The 21,901-nt window shown below is 46.1% G+C and overlaps 2 protein-coding genes across 39 annotated transcripts in view; one reads left to right on the top strand and one right to left on the bottom strand.

Annotated features, from left to right (window-relative positions):
* Positions 1 to 21,901, top strand: part of PTPRD (protein tyrosine phosphatase receptor type D) — a 2,362,472-nt gene that overhangs the window by 1,881,442 nt on the left and 459,129 nt on the right. The gene's annotated exons all lie outside the window — the stretch shown is intronic.
* On the bottom strand, positions 14,191 to 15,545 carry LOC134913813 (uncharacterized). The gene is made up of 2 exons (XM_063920008.1): positions 15,034 to 15,545; positions 14,191 to 14,951 (listed from the first exon to the last, which is right to left on the bottom strand). Exons 1-2 carry the CDS (start codon positions 15,433 to 15,435, stop codon positions 14,376 to 14,378), a joined length of 978 nt encoding a protein of 325 aa, XP_063776078.1. The 5' UTR covers positions 15,436 to 15,545; the 3' UTR covers positions 14,191 to 14,375.

The following is a 21,901-nucleotide window of genomic DNA, read 5'->3' as shown; positions in this document are numbered from 1 at the left end:
GAACCTGCTGATAGAAAGCAGGAGGCGATCCTGAAGTCTGTATATACACACTCAGGCATTATACTTAGACCAGCTATTGCGTCAGCATGGATGTGCAGTGCTGCCGCTGCGTGGTCGGATAAACTGTCAGAAAATATTGACACACTAGACAGAGACACGATTCTGCTGACAATTGACCATATCAAAGACTCAGTCTTATATATGAGAGATGCACAGAGGGAAGTCTGCCGGCTGGCATCTAAAATAAGTGCATTGTCCATCTCTGCTAGGAGATGCTTATGGACTCGCCAGTGGACTGGAGATGCAGATTCCAAAAGGCACATGGAAGTTTTGCCTTATAAGGGGGAGGAATTATTTGGGGATGGTCTCTCCGACCTAGTTTCCACAGCAACGTCTGGGAAGTCAGCATTTTTACCCCATGTCCCCTCACAGCCTAAGAAGGCGCCATTTTATCAGGTTCAGTCCTTTCGGACCCAGAAAAACAAGCGGGGAAAAGGAGGGTCTTTTCTCTCTAGAGGCAGAGATAGGGGAAAAAGGCTGCAACAAACAGCAGGTTCCCAGGAGCAAAAGTCCTCCCCCGCTTCCTCTTCCAAGTCCGCCGCATGACGGTGGGGCTCCACAGGCGGAGCCAGGTACGGTGGGGGCCCGCCTCATGAATTTCAGCGATCAGTGGGCTTGCTCACAGGTGGATCCCTGGATCCTTCAAATAGTATCTCAGGGGTACAAGCTAGAATTCGAGGCGGCTCCACCCCACCGGTTCCTAAAATCTGCCTTGCCGATTGCTCCCTCAGACAGGGAGGCGGTGCTAGCAGCGATTCACAAGCTGTATTCCCAGCAGGTGATAATCAAGGTACCCCTACTTCAACAAGGCCGGGGTTACTATTCCACACTATTTGTGGTGCCGAAACCGGACGGTTCGGTGAGACCCATTTTAAATTTGAAATCCTTGAACATATACATAAAAAAATTCAAGTTCAAGATGGAATCGCTCAGGGCGGTTATTGCAAGCCTGGAGGAGGGGGATTACATGGTATCCCTGGACATCAAGGATGCTTACCTGCATGTCCCCATTTACCATCCTCACCAGGAGTACCTCAGATTTGTGGTACAGGATTGCCATTACCAATTCCAGACGCTGCCGTTTGGACTCTCCACGGCACCGAGGGTATTTACCAAGGTTATGGCGGAAATGATGATACTCCTTCGAAAAAAGGGAGTTTTAATTATCCCATACTTGGACGATCTCCTAATAAAGGCACGATCCAAGGAACAGTTGTTAGTGGGAGTAGCACTATCTCAGGAAGTGCTGCGCCAGCACGGCTGGATTCTGAATATCCCAAAGTCACAGCTGGTCCCGACGACACGTCTAATGTTCCTGGGAATGATTCTGGACACAGTCCAGAAAAAAGTGTTTCTCCCGGAGGAGAAAGCCAGGGAGTTGTCTTCTCTAGTCAGAGACCTCCTAAAACCAAAACAGGTATCGGTGCATCACTGCACGCGGGTCCTGGGAAAGATGGCAGCTTCTTACGAAGCAATTCCATTCTGCAGGTTCCATGCCAGGATTTTTCAGTGGGACCTGTTGGACAAGTGGTCCGGATCGCATCTTCAGATGCATCGCTTGATAACCCTGTCCCCAAGAACCAGGGTGTCTCTTCTGTGGTGGCTGCAGAGTGCTCATCTTTTGGAGGGCCGCAGATTCGGCATACAGGACTGGGTCCTGGTGACCACGGATGCCAGCCTACGAGGCTGGGGGGCAGTCACAAAGGGAAGAAACTTCCAAGGACTATGGTCAAGTCAGGAGACTTCCCTTCACATAAATATTCTGGAACTAAGGGCCATTTACAATGCCCTAAGTCAAGCAAAATCCCTGCTCCTACACCAGCCGGTGCTGATCCAGTCAGACAACATCACGGCAGTCGCCCATGTGAATCGACAGGGCGGCACAAGAAGCAGGATGGCAATGGCAGAAGCCACAAGGATTCTCCGATGGGCGGAAAATCATGTACTAGCACTGTCAGCAGTGTTCATCCCGGGAGTGGACAACTGGGAAGCAGACTTTCTCAGCAGGCACGACCTCCACCCGGGAGAGTGGGGACTTCATCCAGAAGTCTTCCAAATGATTGTAAATCAGTGGGGTCGTCCACAGGTGGACATGATGGCGTCCCGCCTAAACAAAAAACTAGAGAGGTATTGCGCCAGGTCAAGAGACCCTCAGGCCAAGAGACCCTCTACCTCTCATACCAAAGGTATTGAGAATAATAAGAAAGCGAGGTGTAAACACAATTCTCGTGGTTCCGGATTGGCCAAGAAGAGCGTGGTACCCGGAACTTCAAGAGATGATCTCAGAGGACCCGTGGTCTCTGCCGCTCAGACAAGACCTGCTACAGCAGGGGCCCTGTCTGTTCCAAGACTTACCGCGGCTGCGATTGACGGCATGGCGGTTGAACGCCGGATCCTGAAGGAAAAGGGCATTCCGGAGGAAGTCATTCCTACGCTTATTAAAGCTAGAAAAGAGGTTACAGCAAATCATTATCACCGCATATGGCGGAAGTATGTTGCATGGTGTGATGCCGAAAAGGCCCCAACAGAGGAATTTCAACTAGGTCGATTTCTGCATTTCCTGCAAGCAGGAGTTAATATGGGCCTAAAACTAGGCTCCATTAAAGTACAGATCTCGGCTCTGTCGATTTTCTTTCAAAAAGAACAAGCTTCAGTACCTGAAGTTCAGACATTTGTGAAAGGAGTGCTGCATATTCAGCCCCCATTTGTGCCTCCTGTGGCACCTTGGGATCTCAACGTGATGTTGAGTTTCTTAAAATCACATTGGTTTGAGCCACTAAAAACTGTGGATCTGAAATATCTCACGTGGAAAGTGGTCATGTTATTGGCTTTGGCTTCAGCCAGGCGTGTGTCAGAATTGGCGGCTTTATCATGTAAAAGCCCTTATCTGATTTTCCATATGGATAGGGCAGAATTGAGGACTCGTCCCCAATTTCTCCCAAAGGTGGTGTCAGCGTTTCACCTGAACCAGCCTATTGTGGTGCCTGCGGCTACTAGGGACTTGGAGGACTCCAAGTTGCTAGACGTTGTCAGGGCCCTGAAAATATATGTTTCCAGGACAGCTGGAGTCAGAAAATCTGACTCGCTGTTTATCCTGTATGCACCCAACAAGCTGGGTGCTCCTGCTTCTAAGCAGACTATTGCTCGCTGGATTTGTAGTACAATTCAGCTTGCTCATTCTGTGGCAGGCCTGCCACAGCCAAAATCTGTAAATGCCCATTCCACTAGGAAGGTGGGCTCATCTTGGGCGGCTGCCCGAGGGGTCTCGGCTTTACAACTTTGCCGAGCAGCTACTTGGTCAGGGGCAAACACGTTTGCAAAATTCTACAAATTTGATACCCTGGCTGAGGAGGACCTGGAGTTCTCTCATTCGGTACTGCAGAGTCATCCGCACTCTCCCGCCCGTTTGGGAGCTTTGGTATAATCCCCATGGTCCTTTCGGAGTTCCCAGCATCCACTAGGACGTTAGAGAAAATAAGAATTTACTCACCGGTAATTCTATTTCTCGTAGTCCGTAGTGGATGCTGGGCGCCCATCCCAAGTGCGGTTTATCTGCAATACTTGTACATAGTTATTGTTAACTAAATCGGGTTATTGTTGAGCCATCTGTTGAGAGGCTCAGTTGTTTCATACTGTTAACTGGGATTCATATCACGAGTTGTACGGTGTGATTGGTGTGGCTGGTATGAGTCTTACCCGGGATTCAAAATCCTTCCTTATTGTGTACGCTCGTCCGGGCACAGTGTCCTAACTGAGGCTTGGAGGAGGGTCATAGTGGGAGGAGCCAGTGCACACCAGGTAGTCCTAAATCTTTCTAGAGTGCCCAGCCTCCTTCGGAGCCCGCTATTCCCCATGGTCCTTTCGGAGTTCCCAGCATCCACTACGGACTACGAGAAATAGAATTACCGGTGAGTAAATTCTTATTTTAGAATCAAAACACGGGGATCTGTGTACATGTCAGTTCTGAGAATGTTGACTTGTGATGTCATAACTGTTGACACTGGTGTTGATATTGCAATTTTCAACATTTTGATTACATCCTTTAAAGGACGCTTTGTGTGCACAATGTTTATCTTTTATCTATTACTGGATGTTTACAGGTATAGACACCTAAGTTAAGGTACCTATAAATCAGCAACCGCAAAAAAAATTCACAGATTCTGCAAGTTTTCCCCCAATTTAAAGCTACCCCAATCCACCAATCTGCACCCATACATGGCATATATGTTTCAGTGATTTGCAGATCACTTTAAGCAAATACAAATCTACTAGTCTTGAAAGGCTCATCGTTTTACTAGAAATGGTGTGCAAATCTGCTGATTGTCAACAAACACTAGCAATCTACAGCCCCAATTGATCTATGAATTTAAACATGTTGGAAAATCTGATTTAACAATCCCAAATGATTTCTGGCTGGAATCTGCAATCTGATATATTGTAGATTTATTTACACAATCATCTGCAAGATACCATATTGCCCCAATTGATTGCTGATGTATGGGGGCCTTACATTCTGGGGAACATGCTTGATGATGCACAGCCTAGTACAGGGTAAAAAAGGACAGAAGGATTGCATTTAATCTACCACACGTCTTTCATTGATGAGTCTTTCTAAGCCTGTTGCTTCATTGTGTTATACTTGTTCGAGGCCTGTGTGAATTCTTCTTTGTTTTGAGTTCACCTGATCATGTTAATCATTAATCCATGCACTCTAGCCCGTGCTTTTCAATTAGAGACCCATGTAAGAGTTGTGTGACCCCTGCTTCGTTCCTGGTTTGGAAATCTTTGTCCCATATTTTTCTGTTATTTTTTTGTATGAGTATTTTAATTTTATTTGGTTTGTATTATGATTATGTTGTTTCAGATATTCCATACACAGAGAGTACAGATTCAATTGAAACTTTCATGTTAACAAGTATAGATTGAGGAGATATCTGAGTACGAGACTGTGAACAAAGACTATGGGGAGATGTACTAAGCCTTGGACAGTGATAAAGGGGAGCGAGATAAAGTACCAAGCAATCAGCTCCTAAAAGCCATGTTACAGTCTGTGTTTGAAAAACTACAATTATGGGCTGATTGGCTAGTACTGTATCTATTTCCACTTTATTACTCTCCAAAGCTTAGTACATTGTCCCTTAGAAGTCGTATTAATATTGATATATACTGTTATAGTAACATTAAAAAAAAAAACAACAAAACAATATCTATTACCCTGATACCTATGTTAGACATGACCTCCTAGGGTTAGGAGCAGGTTGAACTATAGGAGTGAAATTTGTTCCTGGACAATCCATGTTGCATACGTCTCCGGCAGGACAGACCAGACATTCGAGGATTGACCCACTGTCGGGAGTTTCTTCCAATTTGCTCTCAGGAGGGGGCTATACAGCATAAACGGTGGTGTGGCCATATCCACTATGATGCGGTCATAACCCCCATGTAGCGATCATACAGTATAACATTTGTATGTAGATCACAAATACTGCACTTGGTTTGTTTTAAAATTGCTATTTAAAGTTGAGCTGGGTCACACTTAACTCCCAACGGTGTATGTATTAGCCCTATCAAATCCCCCCCCCTCCGCATCACAACAAAGTTGCAGAGTCTTACCTTGTAGCTGAATTTATTGCTAACTTTAAGTGAGGCTCACAGTCATGATAGTTTTTCTGATATCTTTGCACTACTTTAATACATTACAGGTTTACAGTAATAGCAACTCAGTGAATGCTGTGGTTGGTAAATAAATTCAAATAAATGTACCTGCTGTGTAGTCCTAATGGCACCACACGTACTGGGGCACTGTACTTACTGACTGAGGAAGAACGCCTTTGTATGTTCCTATAGCCTCCGTGCAGCATAGCGATCTAAGTACCGCGTGTTAACACTTGTGAACGCTGCAGGAGATGTCAAAATTGACACAAAGTGAGACTTGTCAGAATGTGGGTGTTTGTGTAGGTTCATGTATTGAAGTTTTAGTGCAAAATGGTATTTAGCTGCCTTTATAGTGGCACATTTAATGCTTAATTTCAACACCTGCTCTTAATGTAAAACATTCCTGTTGCAGCTTTTAAACACAGCACAATAAATCCATCATCAATCATTCATACTTTCAGTCATTAACTTGTTACACATTTATTTACTTTAAAAACAATATTAGTTATTATAATTAGCATAAGTAAGTGTAGAGCTTGCCTGGAGCCTTATTGTTACCATCCAGAGCTTGAATAGACGTGTTCCTGGACTGTTGTTTTCACTTTAACAACAAAAAAGAACATAGATATAACTTGAACTATTTGTTTTGTGTCCAGTGTATTAATAGTTTTCTTCTTTTTACTGTTGGCTTAATATACATTTGTGTTAATTGGATTTTCTTGTTGCAATGTTCCATTAGCTGGCTGACTTGCTGTGAGATAGCTGTAGAAAGTTGGTATTTGTGCTTTTTTTTGCTTGTTCTGGTGCGAAAAGAAACACATTGTCTGGTCTGTGCTTTTGTTGTAGTCATCAATAGAACTATAGGGTCATCTCATAATGTCACGTGGGTGAGGGTCATCTCATAATGTCACGTTACTATTGATGCTGACCTGAGTTCAGGTTCAGGTTGTTGGGAATGATGTGTGCGCAGGTGTTGATATTGTAGAGTTTATATAGGCACACACCAGCAGGTGACTCCAACTATGAACAGCCCAGTTACTTAACCAGTGGTGTTGGTTTATTCAGATATAGGTACAGCCTAACTCAGTGTTGTATACACACTGGTGATGACAGAGCTTGAGTGTAGTGGAGTTCTATACAGCTCACCAGCCAGTCAGTGTATACTGCCAGAAACAGACTAAGGGGATAGAGGGGTGCGACAGGGGCCATTGCCCTAGGCTCCACCACAGGGTCTGTCTGCTGAGAGCTGCTTCTGAATGTATAATGCATGCAGAGCACTGCTCTGTATGTAATACAGACAGTATGTATTCAGAAGCAGTGGCTGGGAGCAGAGCAGGCAGTGAGAGAGGAGCCCAACGGAAGGATATCCGCAGTGAGGACCCTGCCTGGAGGGCTCCATACTCAGGACTCGGAGAGTGCTCTGCCAGAGACTGACACATCCCGATGTAGGAGAGTCTGGAGGTGGGAGCACTGCAAGGAGAGGAGCCACTTATCACCCATCAGACTCTCGTACTACGAGAGTGCTGGCTGGCGAGAGGAGCCACAGGTGACACTGCTGACGGTGAGACCCCTGGTTAAGTGTGTGCATGTGTCTGTGTGTGTGTTTTATCAATTTTTTGGGTCGGGGCCTCCACAACCCTTAATCCGGCCCTGTATACTGCAAACAGGTAATGCTGCAGGTTTGCTGGAACAGCTTATTATCATGTAGGTAAATAGAAGATTTGTGTCTCCATCATGTCACTTCTCATGCAGTATCTCTGTACTAAAAATGGCTGCAGTCACATGGTACAGCAGCACATCATATTGGAGGACAGACCTCCCTGGGTCCTAGTCAGGGCCAGACTACTCATCTGGCCCTTCTGGCAAATGCCAGAAGGGCTGGTGGGCCGCTCCGGTCACACAGAGAGCCGGAAAGGCAGTGCACAGCGCAGCTTACGACTCTCAGTTTGTCGTCCCCCTGCTGCCCGTAGTGCTCATTTCTATGAAATATGGGCGCATGCCGCAAGTCCACGCCCCCTCCTTGACTTGTAACGTACCCCCGTTAATAGTGTCCATGTGCCCCCTTTCCCGGTGCATGCGCCCCCTCAGCGCACATGTCAGGGTGGTTTTTCGGCCCCAGTCCGTCCCTGGTCCTAGTGCTCAGCATGTATGCACAGTGGGGAGCGTACTGCTTTCTAACAAATTTACTATATTATCATCATTAATAACATTTATTTTTACTTTGATTGCTGTTATCTCTAATTTTTATCCCATAGCTAAATATTTTCCTTTTTTTATGTTGTGCTGTCATACTAAACATTGATCAACAGCATTAAAGTAATGGGGCCAATACATCTGTGAAGTATTGGTTCAACTTCCCATTTTGCAGGTGATTAAGGCAAAAACTCTGCTATGCATGGGGTACACCAATCACCAATTCTGACCAAAAAGTGATTGGAATCAGTAAATCAGGTTACATGCCTTACATGTTGGATTTCACCGACCAGTTGGGGCTGTAGATTGCTAGTTTATGGTAATGATCAGCCAAGTTGCAGACCATTACTAGTAAAATGATTAACCTGAAAAATATTGGCAATATATAGGCGCATATTGGTGGATTGGAGAATTGTTAAATCAAGGGGAAAAATGCAGAATCTTTGAATAATTTTTTTTCTGATTGCTGCTGTATGGGCCTCATTAGATATACTTTGTTTTTATTTTGTGTCCTTTTTTCATTTATATATTTTTTCTTTCAAAACAAATAATTGCTGAGTGTGTTGACTCTGACGTTTGGCTAATGCCGTTGCAAATGTCTTTATCTGCATATGAATCATGTCAGCGGGTCTATCTTACCTGTTTACTTCTGTCTCCCATTTCAATATTTGACAATTTATGGCATAAAATTAAATGTATCAGTCATATGTCTGTGCAGCAATGCCAACATTTCCATCGCTGTTCTTTGATTTCCGTGGCAGTGCCAGAAGACAAGAGGATGAATATTAGGATGTGTGCTTTAGTTAGGATGCCAGTACAGTGGCATACTGTGTATCTGATCATTAATTGTCATTATGTTTGCCTGACTTGTGACACCTGTATAACGCATGCATACATTTCCCATCTTGGATGTTAGAAAGATTAGATTTTAATAGTTTATTTTCCCTAGATTTTCACTGACATGACACGTTTAATTTATTATCTGCAGATTCATTTATCCTTCGCTAGACTTTATAAATGCTATATTTAAATGAACACAGAGCAAAACCCAATTATGGCATGGCCTAATGTACTTGAATGTGATCCATTTAAAATAATAGTCCCGAGATTGCAGAGAAGTGCATTTTTTGAGTAATTTATACATTTCTCAGTGATTAGTTCAATTCCCTGAGACATGTTTAATCGCCATTTAAAATAATAATACACTAAATAATATGCTTTGTAGTGCTTATTGATTTGGACAGCAATCTTATCATTAAAGCCACTGGAGCTTATTCTGCTTGCCTGTGTTGACTTCTATAATCGAAGTAAAGCAATAATTGTTTAGACAGGGTACTAAGTGCAAAATAAGTGTTAGAACAACATAACTATTTATTGTGCTTGGTCGGATAATGATTTAATCATGAACTGGTTACCAATCTGAATATGTATACAGGGGAGGGGTCCTGGGGTGCACACCGGTAATGAATATGTGTCACACTTTTTAAAAATCAAATAATAATTACTTCAGCGACTTTTATCGGTCTTCCAGAAGTTTAGGTACTTTTGCACTTCTTGGTAAAGCTGACATTACAGAGCGAGTTTGGTATGTTACACAGAAACAACATAGGTCCTGATTCAGATTTGTATCCACACCTGATAGTTTACGTACAAATTTGATGTTTGGGGAACCTCCATTCTTCGCATGAGCTGAATGTGTCCTACATGATCGCTTGTCGTCTGCAATTAGTGACAGTATGATTGACATGCTGCAGCATTTGTGCTGTGTGAACACTTAAGGCCCATACTCACAGAGAGATTTCTGCAAGAGATGTGTTCTGAGCAATTTATCACGGGAGATGTCCCTTGAACATCCCGGTGTCTAGATCTCCCATACACACGTGAGATCTGTGTTGAGCAATCTGTGCTGAGCAATCTGTGCTGAGCAATCTGTGCTAAACAAAAAAAAAAACTATTTAAATAGTGGGTTGGTATTATAGTGAGGGGGGTGGGGAGAGTGTGTCTTTTTCTAAACAAAAAAAAGACCTTTTTAAATAGTGGGTTGGTATTATAGGGGAGGGGCAGGGGCGGAACTGTGGGAGGCAGTGGAGTCGGCTGCCGCCGGGCTCCTGGCCACAAGGGGGCGCATCTCCTCCACTGTCTCCCGCAGCCTGAGGACTGCGCTGCTATTGCAGATGGAGGAGCTGTGTCAATGACACGGAAGCTGCCTCCTGTAGAGAGAGATGGCACTGGCTGCAGCTAGGGGGAGATCCAGAGCACAGCTCCTCCCGGGCCCTTAGTAAGCCACCCGAGGGAAGCTCAGAACTCTCTGCTCCTCCATGCTCTGGATGATAGCCAAAGGTAGGCACTGTGTGGGGGGTGGGGGAGAGGTGTATTTGGGGGGAAGTACTGTGTTTTGTGTGTGCTTGTTTTTAAGTGAGGTGTGTGTGTTTTTAAGGAAAGTTGTACATTCAAGTAAAAGAGGCATGTGTGTGTGTGATGTGTGTGAGTGGCATGTGTGTGAGAGGCATGTATGTGTATGTAAGTGGGAGGCATGTGTATGTAAGTGAGAGGCATGTGTGTGTGTGTGTGTGTGTGAGAGAGGCATGTGTATGTAAGTGGGAGGCATGTGTATGTAAGTGAGAGGCATGTGTGTGTGTGTGAGAGGCATGTGTATGTAAGGGGCCCTACACACTCGGCGATGCGCCGCCGAGGTGGCCGACGAGCGACCCAGCGGCGGGGGGGCAGTGACGGGGGGAGTGAAGTTTCTTCACTCCCCCCGTCACCCGGCTCCGTAGACTTGTAGGCAAATATGGACGATCTCGTCCATATTGGCCGGCATGCACAGCCGACATGGCCCCAGCGATGAACGAGCGCGGGGTCGCGCATCGTTCATCGCTGGGGACTCCACACTGCACGATATGAACGATATCTCGTTCATTAATGAACAAGATCGTTCATATCGTGCAGTGAAATCGCTATGTGTGTAGGGCCTATAAGTGAGAGGCATGTGTATGTAAGTGAGAGGCATGTGTATGTGAGAGGCATGTGTATGTGAGAGGCATGTGTATGTGAGAGGTGTGTGTAAGTGAGAGGCACGTGTGTGAGAGGTGTGTGTGAGAGGTGTATGTAAGTGAGAGGCGTGTGTGTTTAAGTGAGACGTGTGTTTAAGTGAATGAGGCGTTTGTCTTTTTTTTAATATATATCTAGTGTTCACGCTAGGTGTCTGCCCCTTTTTTAGACAGCTGAATCCCGCCCTGCCCATTTTTGTGCGCCCTGCCGCCCCGCCGTTTGCTGCCTGCCGGACCCCGCCACGTCGCCGGATCCAGCCGTGCGCCGCCGGACCCGGTACGTACATGAGAGTCCCCCTGGGCTAAATTAACCTTGTAAGTATTTTGCAGCTGTAAACATTAATCTCAGTGCTTTCTACCTGGTGCAGTGTGCCTCAGTGCTCTCTACCTGGTGCAGTGTGCCTCAGTGCTCTACCTGGTGCAGTGTGCCTCAGTGCTCCCTACCTGGTGCAGTGTGCCATTAGTGCTCCCTACCTGGTGCAGTGTGCCATTAGTGCTCCCTACCTGGTGCAGTGTGCCTGAGTGCTCCCTACCTGGTGCAGTGTGCCTGAGTGCTCCCTACCTGGTGCAGTGTGCCTGAGTGCTCTCTACCTGGTGCAGTGTGCCTCAGTGCTCTCTACCTGGTGCAGTGTGCCTCAGTGCTCTCTACCTGGTGCAGTGTGCCTCAGTGCTCTCTACCTGGTGCAGTGTGCCTCAGTGCTCTCTACCTGGTGCAGTGTGCCTCAGTGCTCTCTACCTGGTGCAGTGTGCCTCAGTGCTCTCTACCTGGTGCAGTGTGCCTCAGTGCTCTCTACCTGGTGCAGTGTGCCTCAGTGCTCTCTACCTGGTGCAATGTGCCTCAGTGCTCCCTACCTGACGCAATGTGTATAATGTGCTTTATCTGGCGCAATGTGTATAATGTGCTCTATCTGGCGCAATGTGTATAATGTGCTCTATCTGGCGCAATATGTATAACGTGCTCTAGCCTCTACCTGGCGCAGTGTGTATAGGAGGTTCTAACTGGTGCAATGTGTATTAGGGGCACTACCGTGTGGTGTAATGTGAATTGACACTATTATGTGGCCACGCCCCTTCCCCACGAAACAACGCCCCTAGATTTTTGCTGCGCACCTTCGGTGCGCACTGTCCATGTTTTGCCCATAGGAATGGGAGCACCAAGCATTATAGTATGTACCTAAGTTTGCCCATTTAACTTAAAAATTTACCCTCACGAATGAAAAATGTGCCCTCCCCGTGATCAGCACCCTGCCCTAAAAAAAAAATACTACAGTGAACACTAATTATATTGGCACACCGCTGCGCCAAAGCATCTCCATGGAGACCTGGTGGGTGAGGGAGCACTGTAGGTGTACTATAATGGTATGCTGGTGTCTGTTTTATTGTAATGACTGACTTGGAATGCGTCCACTTTCTATGTGTATCTATATTACTATTGGGAAAGGTACCTGAGCACCCTTCTACTGTTCACCATGGGTGCGGGATAGCTACATATGGTATGTGTGTGTATGTGTAGGGGGGCACCAAAATGTATCATGCCTCCGGGCGACTGGGACGAACTTACGCCACTGGGGAGGGGAGGGTGTGTCTTTTTCTGTTGTGTCCGCATCTCTCCTCCTACAAAAAGTGGATCTCTATATTATAACTATAAAGGTTATTTTAGCATAGTCTTGATGGCTATAGTTAATGCCAACTATGAGTTCATATTTGTGGATGTGGGGAAAAATGGAAGAGCATCCGATGGCGGATCAATCAAAGATACTGTGTTTTATGAGAGGCTGCTTTGCAACCAATTAGACCTACCGAAAGCTGAGGACTGCATGCATGGCTTGAATTATGTGTTTGTGGCAGATGAAGCCTTTGCTCTGCACGAGCACATCATGAAACCCTACCCACAAAGGAACTTATCCAAGGAGAAACGCATTTTTAATTATCGGCTCTCAAGGGCCCGCCGCATAGTTGAAAACGCATTTGGGATCTTGAGTAGTAGGTTCAGAATTTTCCACTCTGCTATTGGCCTAAGGGTGGATAAAATAGACTGGGTTGTGTTGGCCTGCTGTGTTCTACACAATTATCTAAGGCGTAAGACTGGCCCAAAATGCCCCCCATCTACTACTCCGGCTAACAACCCTGATGTGGACTCTGCCAGGCTGCCTGCTCAGGCCGACAACTCTGATGTGGACTTTGCCAGGTTGCCTGCTCAGGCCGACAACTCTGATGTGGACTCTGCCAGGTTGCCTGCTCAGGCCGACAACTCTGATGTGGACTCTGCTAGGTTGCCTGGACTTGAAAGGCCACAGTCCACACCTAATCCCACTTTAAAGGCTAGAAAGGTCAGGGACGACTACCTGACCTTTTTTAATGGAGTAGGTGCAGTGGATTGGCAAGACTCCTACATTTAACTGCTTTTATGTTTGATAGACATTACATATGCTTGATTGGTTTTATATTTTATTGTATTTTTTTTATTTATTTCCAAAATAAAAATGTATCTTGTTTTAAACTTCTGTTGTCAGAGTATGTACCTGTGTGTGTTTTGCATGTATATTAAAAAACAACGTAGCCATGAGGAACTCTGGGGTCAGGTATACCCAGGACACTTCACGACTGCGTCGTTTTTTGTGGGGGATAAGTGAGGACTAATGGGATCCAACAGTGTGAACCAAGTCAGGCATACCTGTGTGTGCCATCACCCCTGTGTTCCGTCCCAGTCACTGTATCACCTCTGTGTCTGAGGGGGCGCAAATTTACAGTTTGCAGGAGGGCGCCGGACACCATAGCACTGGCCCTGGGAATCAGTATGATATCCCGGCAGCAGGCATCCCGACAGTCATAATCCCAACGTCGGGATGGCGGCCACCGGAATGCCGGCAGCGGCTCGAGCGCAAAGAAGCCCCTTGTGGCTCGCTTTGCTTGCCAAATTTTTAGTCTCCCTCTATGGGTGTCATGGACACCCACAGGGGGAGAATATGTCAGGATTGTGGCTATTGGGAACCCGACGCAGAGATCTTAACCGCATCCCTCTGTAATAAATGTCCCCTTTAACAGTACCTTGAAGGTAGGATTGTCCTCACTTATCTCCCCTTAAAAAAAAATTTTTTTAAGGGGGGATAAGTGAGGACAAATTTGGTACAACAGCATTCCTATCATAACTCCCCCAAAAATTAAAAATATAATGATAAACCATAAAAAATACACAACACTTCTTTTTTGTTTTGAAAATAATTTACTTATAAAAATATATTAATTTTTAACACTTATGCAACTGGATTCATCGATAAGAATGACCAATATCCCAACGTTCAAAAGTCCAGGACAAAAAACCGACACTATGGTAACTATGAACAACATAAAAGAGTCGAGGAAACATGGAACAATTTGTCCAACGGAAACTAAAAAACTAATAAAAAAAATTATAATTTAATAATTGAAAAAAGTAGCCTCGTCCTCTGGGGGGAGCTGTGTACTCAGCATTGCTGAGTACAATCCAGTGGACAAAGTGCTGGTGGGAGGAGTGGGCAGAGTGGGTGTAGGTGGGGGTCCCGGCGAAAAAAAAGGGCGCTGTGGCGGAGGATTACCCGGCGGATAATAGTATGGTTGGGGATAAGGATACTGGGACTGTGGGGCATTTCGTGCGCGCCGCACAGGATTTGACATTAGATCCAGGTCATCGGATAGGTCATTATCCTCGGCCCTTCTCAATACATCAAATACTATGCGCCTGAAAGTTCTAAAAACAGTTTCGGGCATTACACGTATCTGAGATTCTATCGTGTTTGAAAATTGACGATAGAAGTCTGGTGGCCTATTAAGCATTTCCTCTGCCCGTTGGATAAATTGAACCGTGCTGGAGGATGCAGAATCGGAACTCAATGATGAATTCTTTTGTCTCCGCCTTGGTGGTGCTGTCGACCGAGATGGTGCTGACTCCTCACCACTGAGCTCCAGTTCTGTTGCCTCTGTTGCGGAAGTGTTCATTACCTCCGGGGTAGATTCCTGTAAAAAAAAAAGAAAATAAAACATTAGGGCGTTGATTAAACAATGATAAAGTTGAACATTTTAAAGTGTTTTAACTTACCGGATTAAGGGTCCCCTCTTCCTCTGGCGTCTTAGGAGACTCTTTATCCAGGCTACCCTGTCCATGTAATTTCGCCTCTCTCTCCAAAAGGAACTTCATCTGTTCATAATACCATAGCGTCGGCTGGTAAACATCATCAGTTCCGGCTCCTGAACGTTGAGACTCGATCACGCGTGTGTGTTCCTTCTTGAACACCGTCCGCAAGTTTGCTATCTTCTTCTTCGCCCAAAGTAGATCAGCATCACTGTTATGGGCTTTGCTGTACTCCACCAATTGTCTGTAGGCCTGATCCTTCTTCTGTCTGTTTGAAAAATCCTTGCTACGGACCTTCCACAGACATTCGCTGGCCCGATACACATCAATGAATCCAGTTGTGAACTCCCGGTCCATGTAAGAAGCCATTGCTGTGAGAAAAATAAAACAACACTATTTAAATAACAAGCAAGGAAAAACTTTAATAAAATATGTTGACCCTCGCATTAAAAAAACCATGCCGCTTATACACGTGTTGCACCAGGAAATGGTGCTTATACACACGCTGCGCCAGGTAAAGCCGCTTATACACACATTGCAACCAGGTAAAGCCACTTAAGCACCACAAACATATAGTAACACCCCCTATCCCCCCCCCCCGCCTGCTAATACAGCTTCAAAGCACATTAAGCAGCCTGTCTAATCATACGGATACATCCATCTTCTCCTAGACCGCTATCACCAGCCGCATCACACTCCCCCATATATGTATCGCTCGATACACAGGACAGCCTCATAAAAACATAATTAATAACAACCCCCCCCCCCCCCCCCACCCGGCTGTTAATACAGCCCACACTCCAGTGGCGTGTGGCGAGGTCAGTGGCTGGTGAGGCACTACAGCCATAATGTTCGCCGAATCCTGCCGATGACCCCCTACTGCCGCCGAGCCAATGCCCGCTACTGCCCCTGTGCCGATGCCCGCTGCCACCGCCAATGGCTTACAAACTCGCCCACCATCAACTTACCCAGCCCTCCACCCAGGGCCGGTGCTAGGGTGTTCGGCGCCCCCCCTGCAAACTATAAATTTGCGCCCTCCCATATTCCTTTGGCGCGCACCGGGAAAAGGGGTGTGGTCTCACAAGTAAGGGGCATAGCCACACAATAGTACCCCCATTCAAAATTACGCCACAATGTAGCACAATCTTATTCATCATATACGTAATGCCCCACAAGTAGTAGTAGCATCCTTATACATAGTGCACCCCCAGTAGTAGTAGCGTCCTTATACGTAAGGCCCCCCAAGTAGTAGTATTATTGTTATATCTAATGCCCCCCAAGTAATAGTAGCATCCTATACATAATGCTCCCCCCAAGTAGTAGTATCTTCCTTATACGTAATGACCCCCCTAGTAGTAGCATTGTTACACGTAATGGCCCCCCCATTAGTAGCGTTGTTACACGTAATGGCCCCCCCATTAGTGGACATTACTTAGTGGACATTCCCCATTAATGGAGAAGGGTCTGAATGGGTTAAAAAATAAAAAAAATGCGTGAGGTCCCCCCTCCTAAGTATAACCAGCCTCGGGCTCTTTGAGCCGGGCCTGGTTGTTTAAATACTGGGGGAAAAATTGGACAGGGGTTCCCCGTATTTAGACAACCAGCACCGGGCTCTTAGTCCGGTCCTGGTTCCAAAAATACGGGGGACAAAAGATGTAGGGGTCCCCCGTATTTTTAAAACCAGCACCGGGCTCCACTAGCCAGGGACATAATGCCACAGCCGGGGGACACATTTATGTAGGTCCCTGCGGCCGTGGCATTACCCCCCCAACTAGTCACACCTGGCCGGGGTTCCCTGGAGGAGTGGGGACCCCTTAAATCAAGGGGTCCCCCCCTTCAGGCACCCAAGGGCCAGGGGTGAAGCCCGAGGCTGTCCCCAGCACCCCTGGGCGGTGGGTGCCGGGCTGATAGCCATGAGTATGTAAAAAAAAAGAATATTGTTTTTTGTTGTGGAACTACAAGGCCCAGCAAGCCTCCCCCGCTTGCTGGTACTTGGAGAACCTCAAGTACCAGCATGCGGGGAAATAACGGGCCCGCTGGTACCTGTAGTTCTACAACAAAAAAAATACCCAAATAAAAACACAACACACACACCGTGAAAGTAAAAATTTATTAAATACACACTTACACACTCACACATACTTACCTACATCCCACGCCGGTCACGTCCACTTGTCCAGTAGAATCCAATAGGGGTACCTGTAACAATGAGAGACAGATTACTTACCTACATCCCACGCCGGTCACGTCCACTTGTCCAGTAGAATCCAATAGGGGCACCTGTAAAAATTAAAATTACACTGACAAACGAAGTAATCCACAGGAGGAGAGAGATAGAGAGAGAGAAATAGAGAGAAATTAATGAATATTATGCAATCACTGATGTGGGAGGACGTTAGCACAGACAGGGGGGAGTGCTGCTACTGGCTGGGAGGACGGAGCCGGGGGAGGAACGAGGGGGAAGGGGAAATTCCTACCCAGCCACCGCACACATGCGCCGCGCCGGAAGAGGCAGTTATTATTAATGTACTGCCGGGGTGGGGGGGGGGGGGGCTGGGTGTGACACTGTTATTATTAATATACTACCAGCGGGGGAGGGGGGAGGGGCGGGGGCACCGTTATTGATGTTAACTGGGCTGTATGTATTTACAGCCGGGGGGTGGGGTGACACCATTATTATTAATGTACTACTAGCCGGTGGGGGGGGGGGGGGGAGAGACCATTATTATTGATGTTAACTGGGCACTTGTGTGGGTTGTATTAACAGCCGTGTGGGGGGGGTTCACTACGATCTGCCGGCGACCAGCATACCGGCGCCGGGAGCCCGACAGCCGGCATACCGACACTTATTCGACCCCCCTGGAGGGAGAATAAAATAGTGTGGTGCGCCACCGTGCCCGTAGCGTGGTGAGCGCAGCGAGCCCGCAAGGGGCTCATTTGCGCTCGCCACACTGTCGGTAAGCCGGCGGCCGGCCTCCCGGCGCCGGTATGCTGGTCGCCGGCAGATCGTAGTGAACCCCCCCCACACGGCTGTTAATACAACCCACACAAGTGCCCAGTTAACATCAATAATAATGGTCTCCCCCCCCCCCCCCCACCGGCTAGTAGTACATTAATAATAATGGTGTCACCCCACCCCCCGGCTGTAAATACATACAGCCCAGTTAACATCAATAACGGTGCCCCGCCCCTCCCCCCCTCCCCCGCTGGTAGTATATTAATAATAACAGTGTCACACCCAGCCCCCCCCCCCCCCCCCCCACCCCCCCCACCACGGCAGTACATTAATAATAACAGTGTCACACACCCCCCCCCCCCCCCCCGGCAGTATATTAATAATAACAGTGTCACACACACACACTCCCCCCTATAAATACATGCATGAAAATGGTGTGTGTGTGTGTGTGTGTGTCCCCTCACGGCTGTTAATACAGCCCGGTCGATAACAAGGGGCTCAGCGCACCGCACGCAAACACCCCCCCCCCCCCCCCCCCCGGCACCCATCAATGCCGTTTATGCTGCCCACAGCGCACCCGTTGGCACTTACCGTTTTGCTGCTGCTGCTGCTGACGTGCGTTGCGCTGGCTGGCTGTAGCTGGTGTGACTCTAGTCTGTGGTGGTGAAGCAGGAGACGGAGACGGAGACGGAGGCGGGACCAGCAGAGGAAGAAGACGAAGGCGGGACCAGGAGAGGCAGGAGGCGGAGGTTGGACCCGGCAGAGGACGGAGTGGCAGAGGAGAGTGACGTACATCGCTGTAGCACGTCGCTCATTCTGTACACACGAGCGATGTGCTAAGCGACTGTACTAGATTTTGCCTGCATGCAGGCCAATCTACAATCAGCGATAGCGATGCGCGGGGCTGCGCATCGCTATCGCTTTATGGCATACACACTGAGATATGTATGCTTAATTTCTAAGCAATCTAGTCAGATTGCTTAGATTTTAAGCACAGATCTCTCCGTGTGTACCCCCCTTAAGTCTAACAAGACAGTACTGTACACATGGGAAGCTTATCCTATTGATCAGAAGGGACTTTGTGGCTCGCTGGGACTTGATAATCTATATTTTTAAGTATATACAGCCAGATCCCCAAAAAACATCATAAATTGTGTAATGGAATAGGTTATTTAAGGTCTGGATAACTTTACTCCTTCTGAAAGCAAAGTGGCACAGTTCACTAACAACAGGCTGATTTCCTTTTCCATGCTGGCACTTGAAGACATGTAAAACATAATGCAAAGACTCTACCTCCCCGTTGGCTAGTCACGATATTTAATCAGAACCGGCAATTTAGTTCATAGTTTTAGCGCATGAGTAATATAAAGGCAACACCCACTTGGTTTTGCCTTTTAAATTATTGCCGATTTATGTCTCTGTGCTAAATTGCTGTTCACGCTGGTTTCTGCAACTCGCAGACTATAACATATGAGTGATTGTATGCAGGTGAATCACCTGAATAACAGCGCAGATTATTATAAATGCTAAATATTTAGGAGAACACTTCCCCAAGTCAAGTCATTGCCAACTCTAGTACCTGTACAGCTAATGCTACATACCATATGCATACCTCCCAACTTTCTGTTTGATTGAAGAGGGACTTTTGCGCAGGGTAGCCCCATCCCGCCGAAAAGGGGTGTGTGGTCTCGGGAAAGGGGGCGTGGCTTTGTGGGAGTGCCGCCATCACACCCCCGTTTCCGTCACTGAGGGGTCATGCTCACTTCTCCACACTTTTCACTACATCATGAATAGACTCCTTGGTGTAATCTCCCATTCAGTTTTCTGTTTGAATCCTGGACCTAGAAGCTACAGCTATAGAAGTTTGGCAGAAGTTTAATACAATATAAATAACTCTGGAGGCACCGTATTTTGTGTGAAAAGACAGAAGGTCTTCCAGGGTGAAATGGAAGAAAGTCAGATCAGCTAATTAGAAGCCATGGTGTCATCACAATTCCCAGCTCTAGATTTGATAAGTAATGTGTGCGTTGTTATCATTGAGGTGGTATTTGAATTCAAGAGATGTGATAAGGTCAGTAAGCGTGCATAGAGAAAAAGGCCCTGGGCAGACTAGGGATTTACCCACCAGAAGATTGCAGAGATAGCAGTGAAACATTTCCTGTTACAGAAACTCACTTCATTGACAGTTTGTTATCTTGTTTTAGTTTTATAGAATTATTATGATTTTTCTTTTAACATAAAGGTTGCTTAAAGGTGAAATTTGGAAATCTGGGGAGACTTTTTATTTTTTCTCATTGTCCGCATGGCTTATATAAGACTGAGAAATGTGTGACCACCAGTTATAAAAATGAAACGTGTCACTAGTTTGGGTTTAGTTATGTCAACCCACTAGTTTGTTACATGCTTAACATTTAATGTTTTACAACAGTTCTGTCATCCAGGAAAGTCACATCTACAACAGTGAAAACCGTGAAAAAATGCAATGCAAACAATGGAACAGATGGGAATTTCCCTTAAAAAATACTTTTTATTTCTCAAGTCTTTTGACAGCCATATTTTGATTGTCATATAGATTTAGATTTAATATTCATTAATGAAAAAAAAACTTATCTTACTGAAATTAGGATACAAGTGTTTGTACTTGGATTTTATTCCCAGTATGGAAAATTAAATCTAAAATACTTCTATATGTTTCAGCCTAGTGTTACCTCTCGTGTGTAAGATACCAAATAACAAAGATAAATCTGACTTTCTGCACAAAACAATACAGATGTGTCCAGAGGCGGATTGTCCATAGGGTTTACAGGGAAGATTCCTGGTGGGCCGACGCACCCGTGGGGCCTGTTTTATTTGAGGACATGTGGTCCTTTTTATAGACATAATGAATAAGATGCTAAATAATTTGCATATATGAAAATTACTTTGCCACGTAGCCTGTGATTGCAGATGATCTAGTGCACAGGTTCTCAAACTCGGTCCTCAGGACCCCACACAGTGCATGTTTTGCAGGTCTCCTCACAGAATCACAAGTGAAATAATTTGCTCCACCTGTGGACCTTTTAAAATGTGTCAGTGAATAATGAATACACCTGTGCACCTGCTGGGTTACCTGCAAAACATGCACTGTGTGGGGTCCTGAGGACCGAGTTTGAGAACCACTGATCTAGTGTATGCTCTGTCTGCCTGCTTGGCTGACATATAAGATTGAGTGAATAGTGATTGGGATACGGTTGGTGTAATAAGCAAGAAAATTTATATTTCTAAAGAATGATATAGTTTCCTAAATTCTGAAGGTGTATCATATAATGTAAAGTAATTGTGAAACATGCAATATCACAAGAGAGCGCTAGATACCGATCATTACTATATAAACATTTTATTCAATCACATAAAATAAAAGCATAAAAAATGCAATGCATATTTTCATAAAATAATTATTCTCACTGCTGATATTATTTACACGCTGCCATATACTGTATCCCAATTGTATATTGCACAGATGTCCACATCCAAAAGACCAGTGTGGCTGGTTCGCTCCAAAGCAAATTATAAAGTCCCAATTTGTTTTAGGGAATGTGAATGGTGTTCACTAGATGGTGAATGTTCAGCTGTATAAACGATGGGCGCTATGCTACTACCTCCCCCGACCGACTGATGAAACCGTGGTTTGATTTTCACGGAGAAACATGTTAAGGACATCTCACGCTGCTGTTTTTCCCTGAGATCTACACAAGCACAGCACCACAGTCCGGACTCCAGCACACGGCAAACTGCCTGAATTCTACAGCTACGAACGGCGCCCTCTCTCCCCGGTGAACTGAATACAACACCGCCGCTCCCACCAAACACAACGGATTCCGCATGCTGACAGCCAGCCTC

The sequence above is a fragment of the Pseudophryne corroboree genome, chromosome 1 (assembly GCF_028390025.1).
Source record: "Pseudophryne corroboree isolate aPseCor3 chromosome 1, aPseCor3.hap2, whole genome shotgun sequence".
NCBI classification, from domain to species: Eukaryota; Metazoa; Chordata; class Amphibia; order Anura; family Myobatrachidae; genus Pseudophryne; species Pseudophryne corroboree.
The sequence above is the reverse complement of the archived record's forward strand: the minus strand, read 5'-3'. Positions and strand labels throughout refer to the sequence as shown.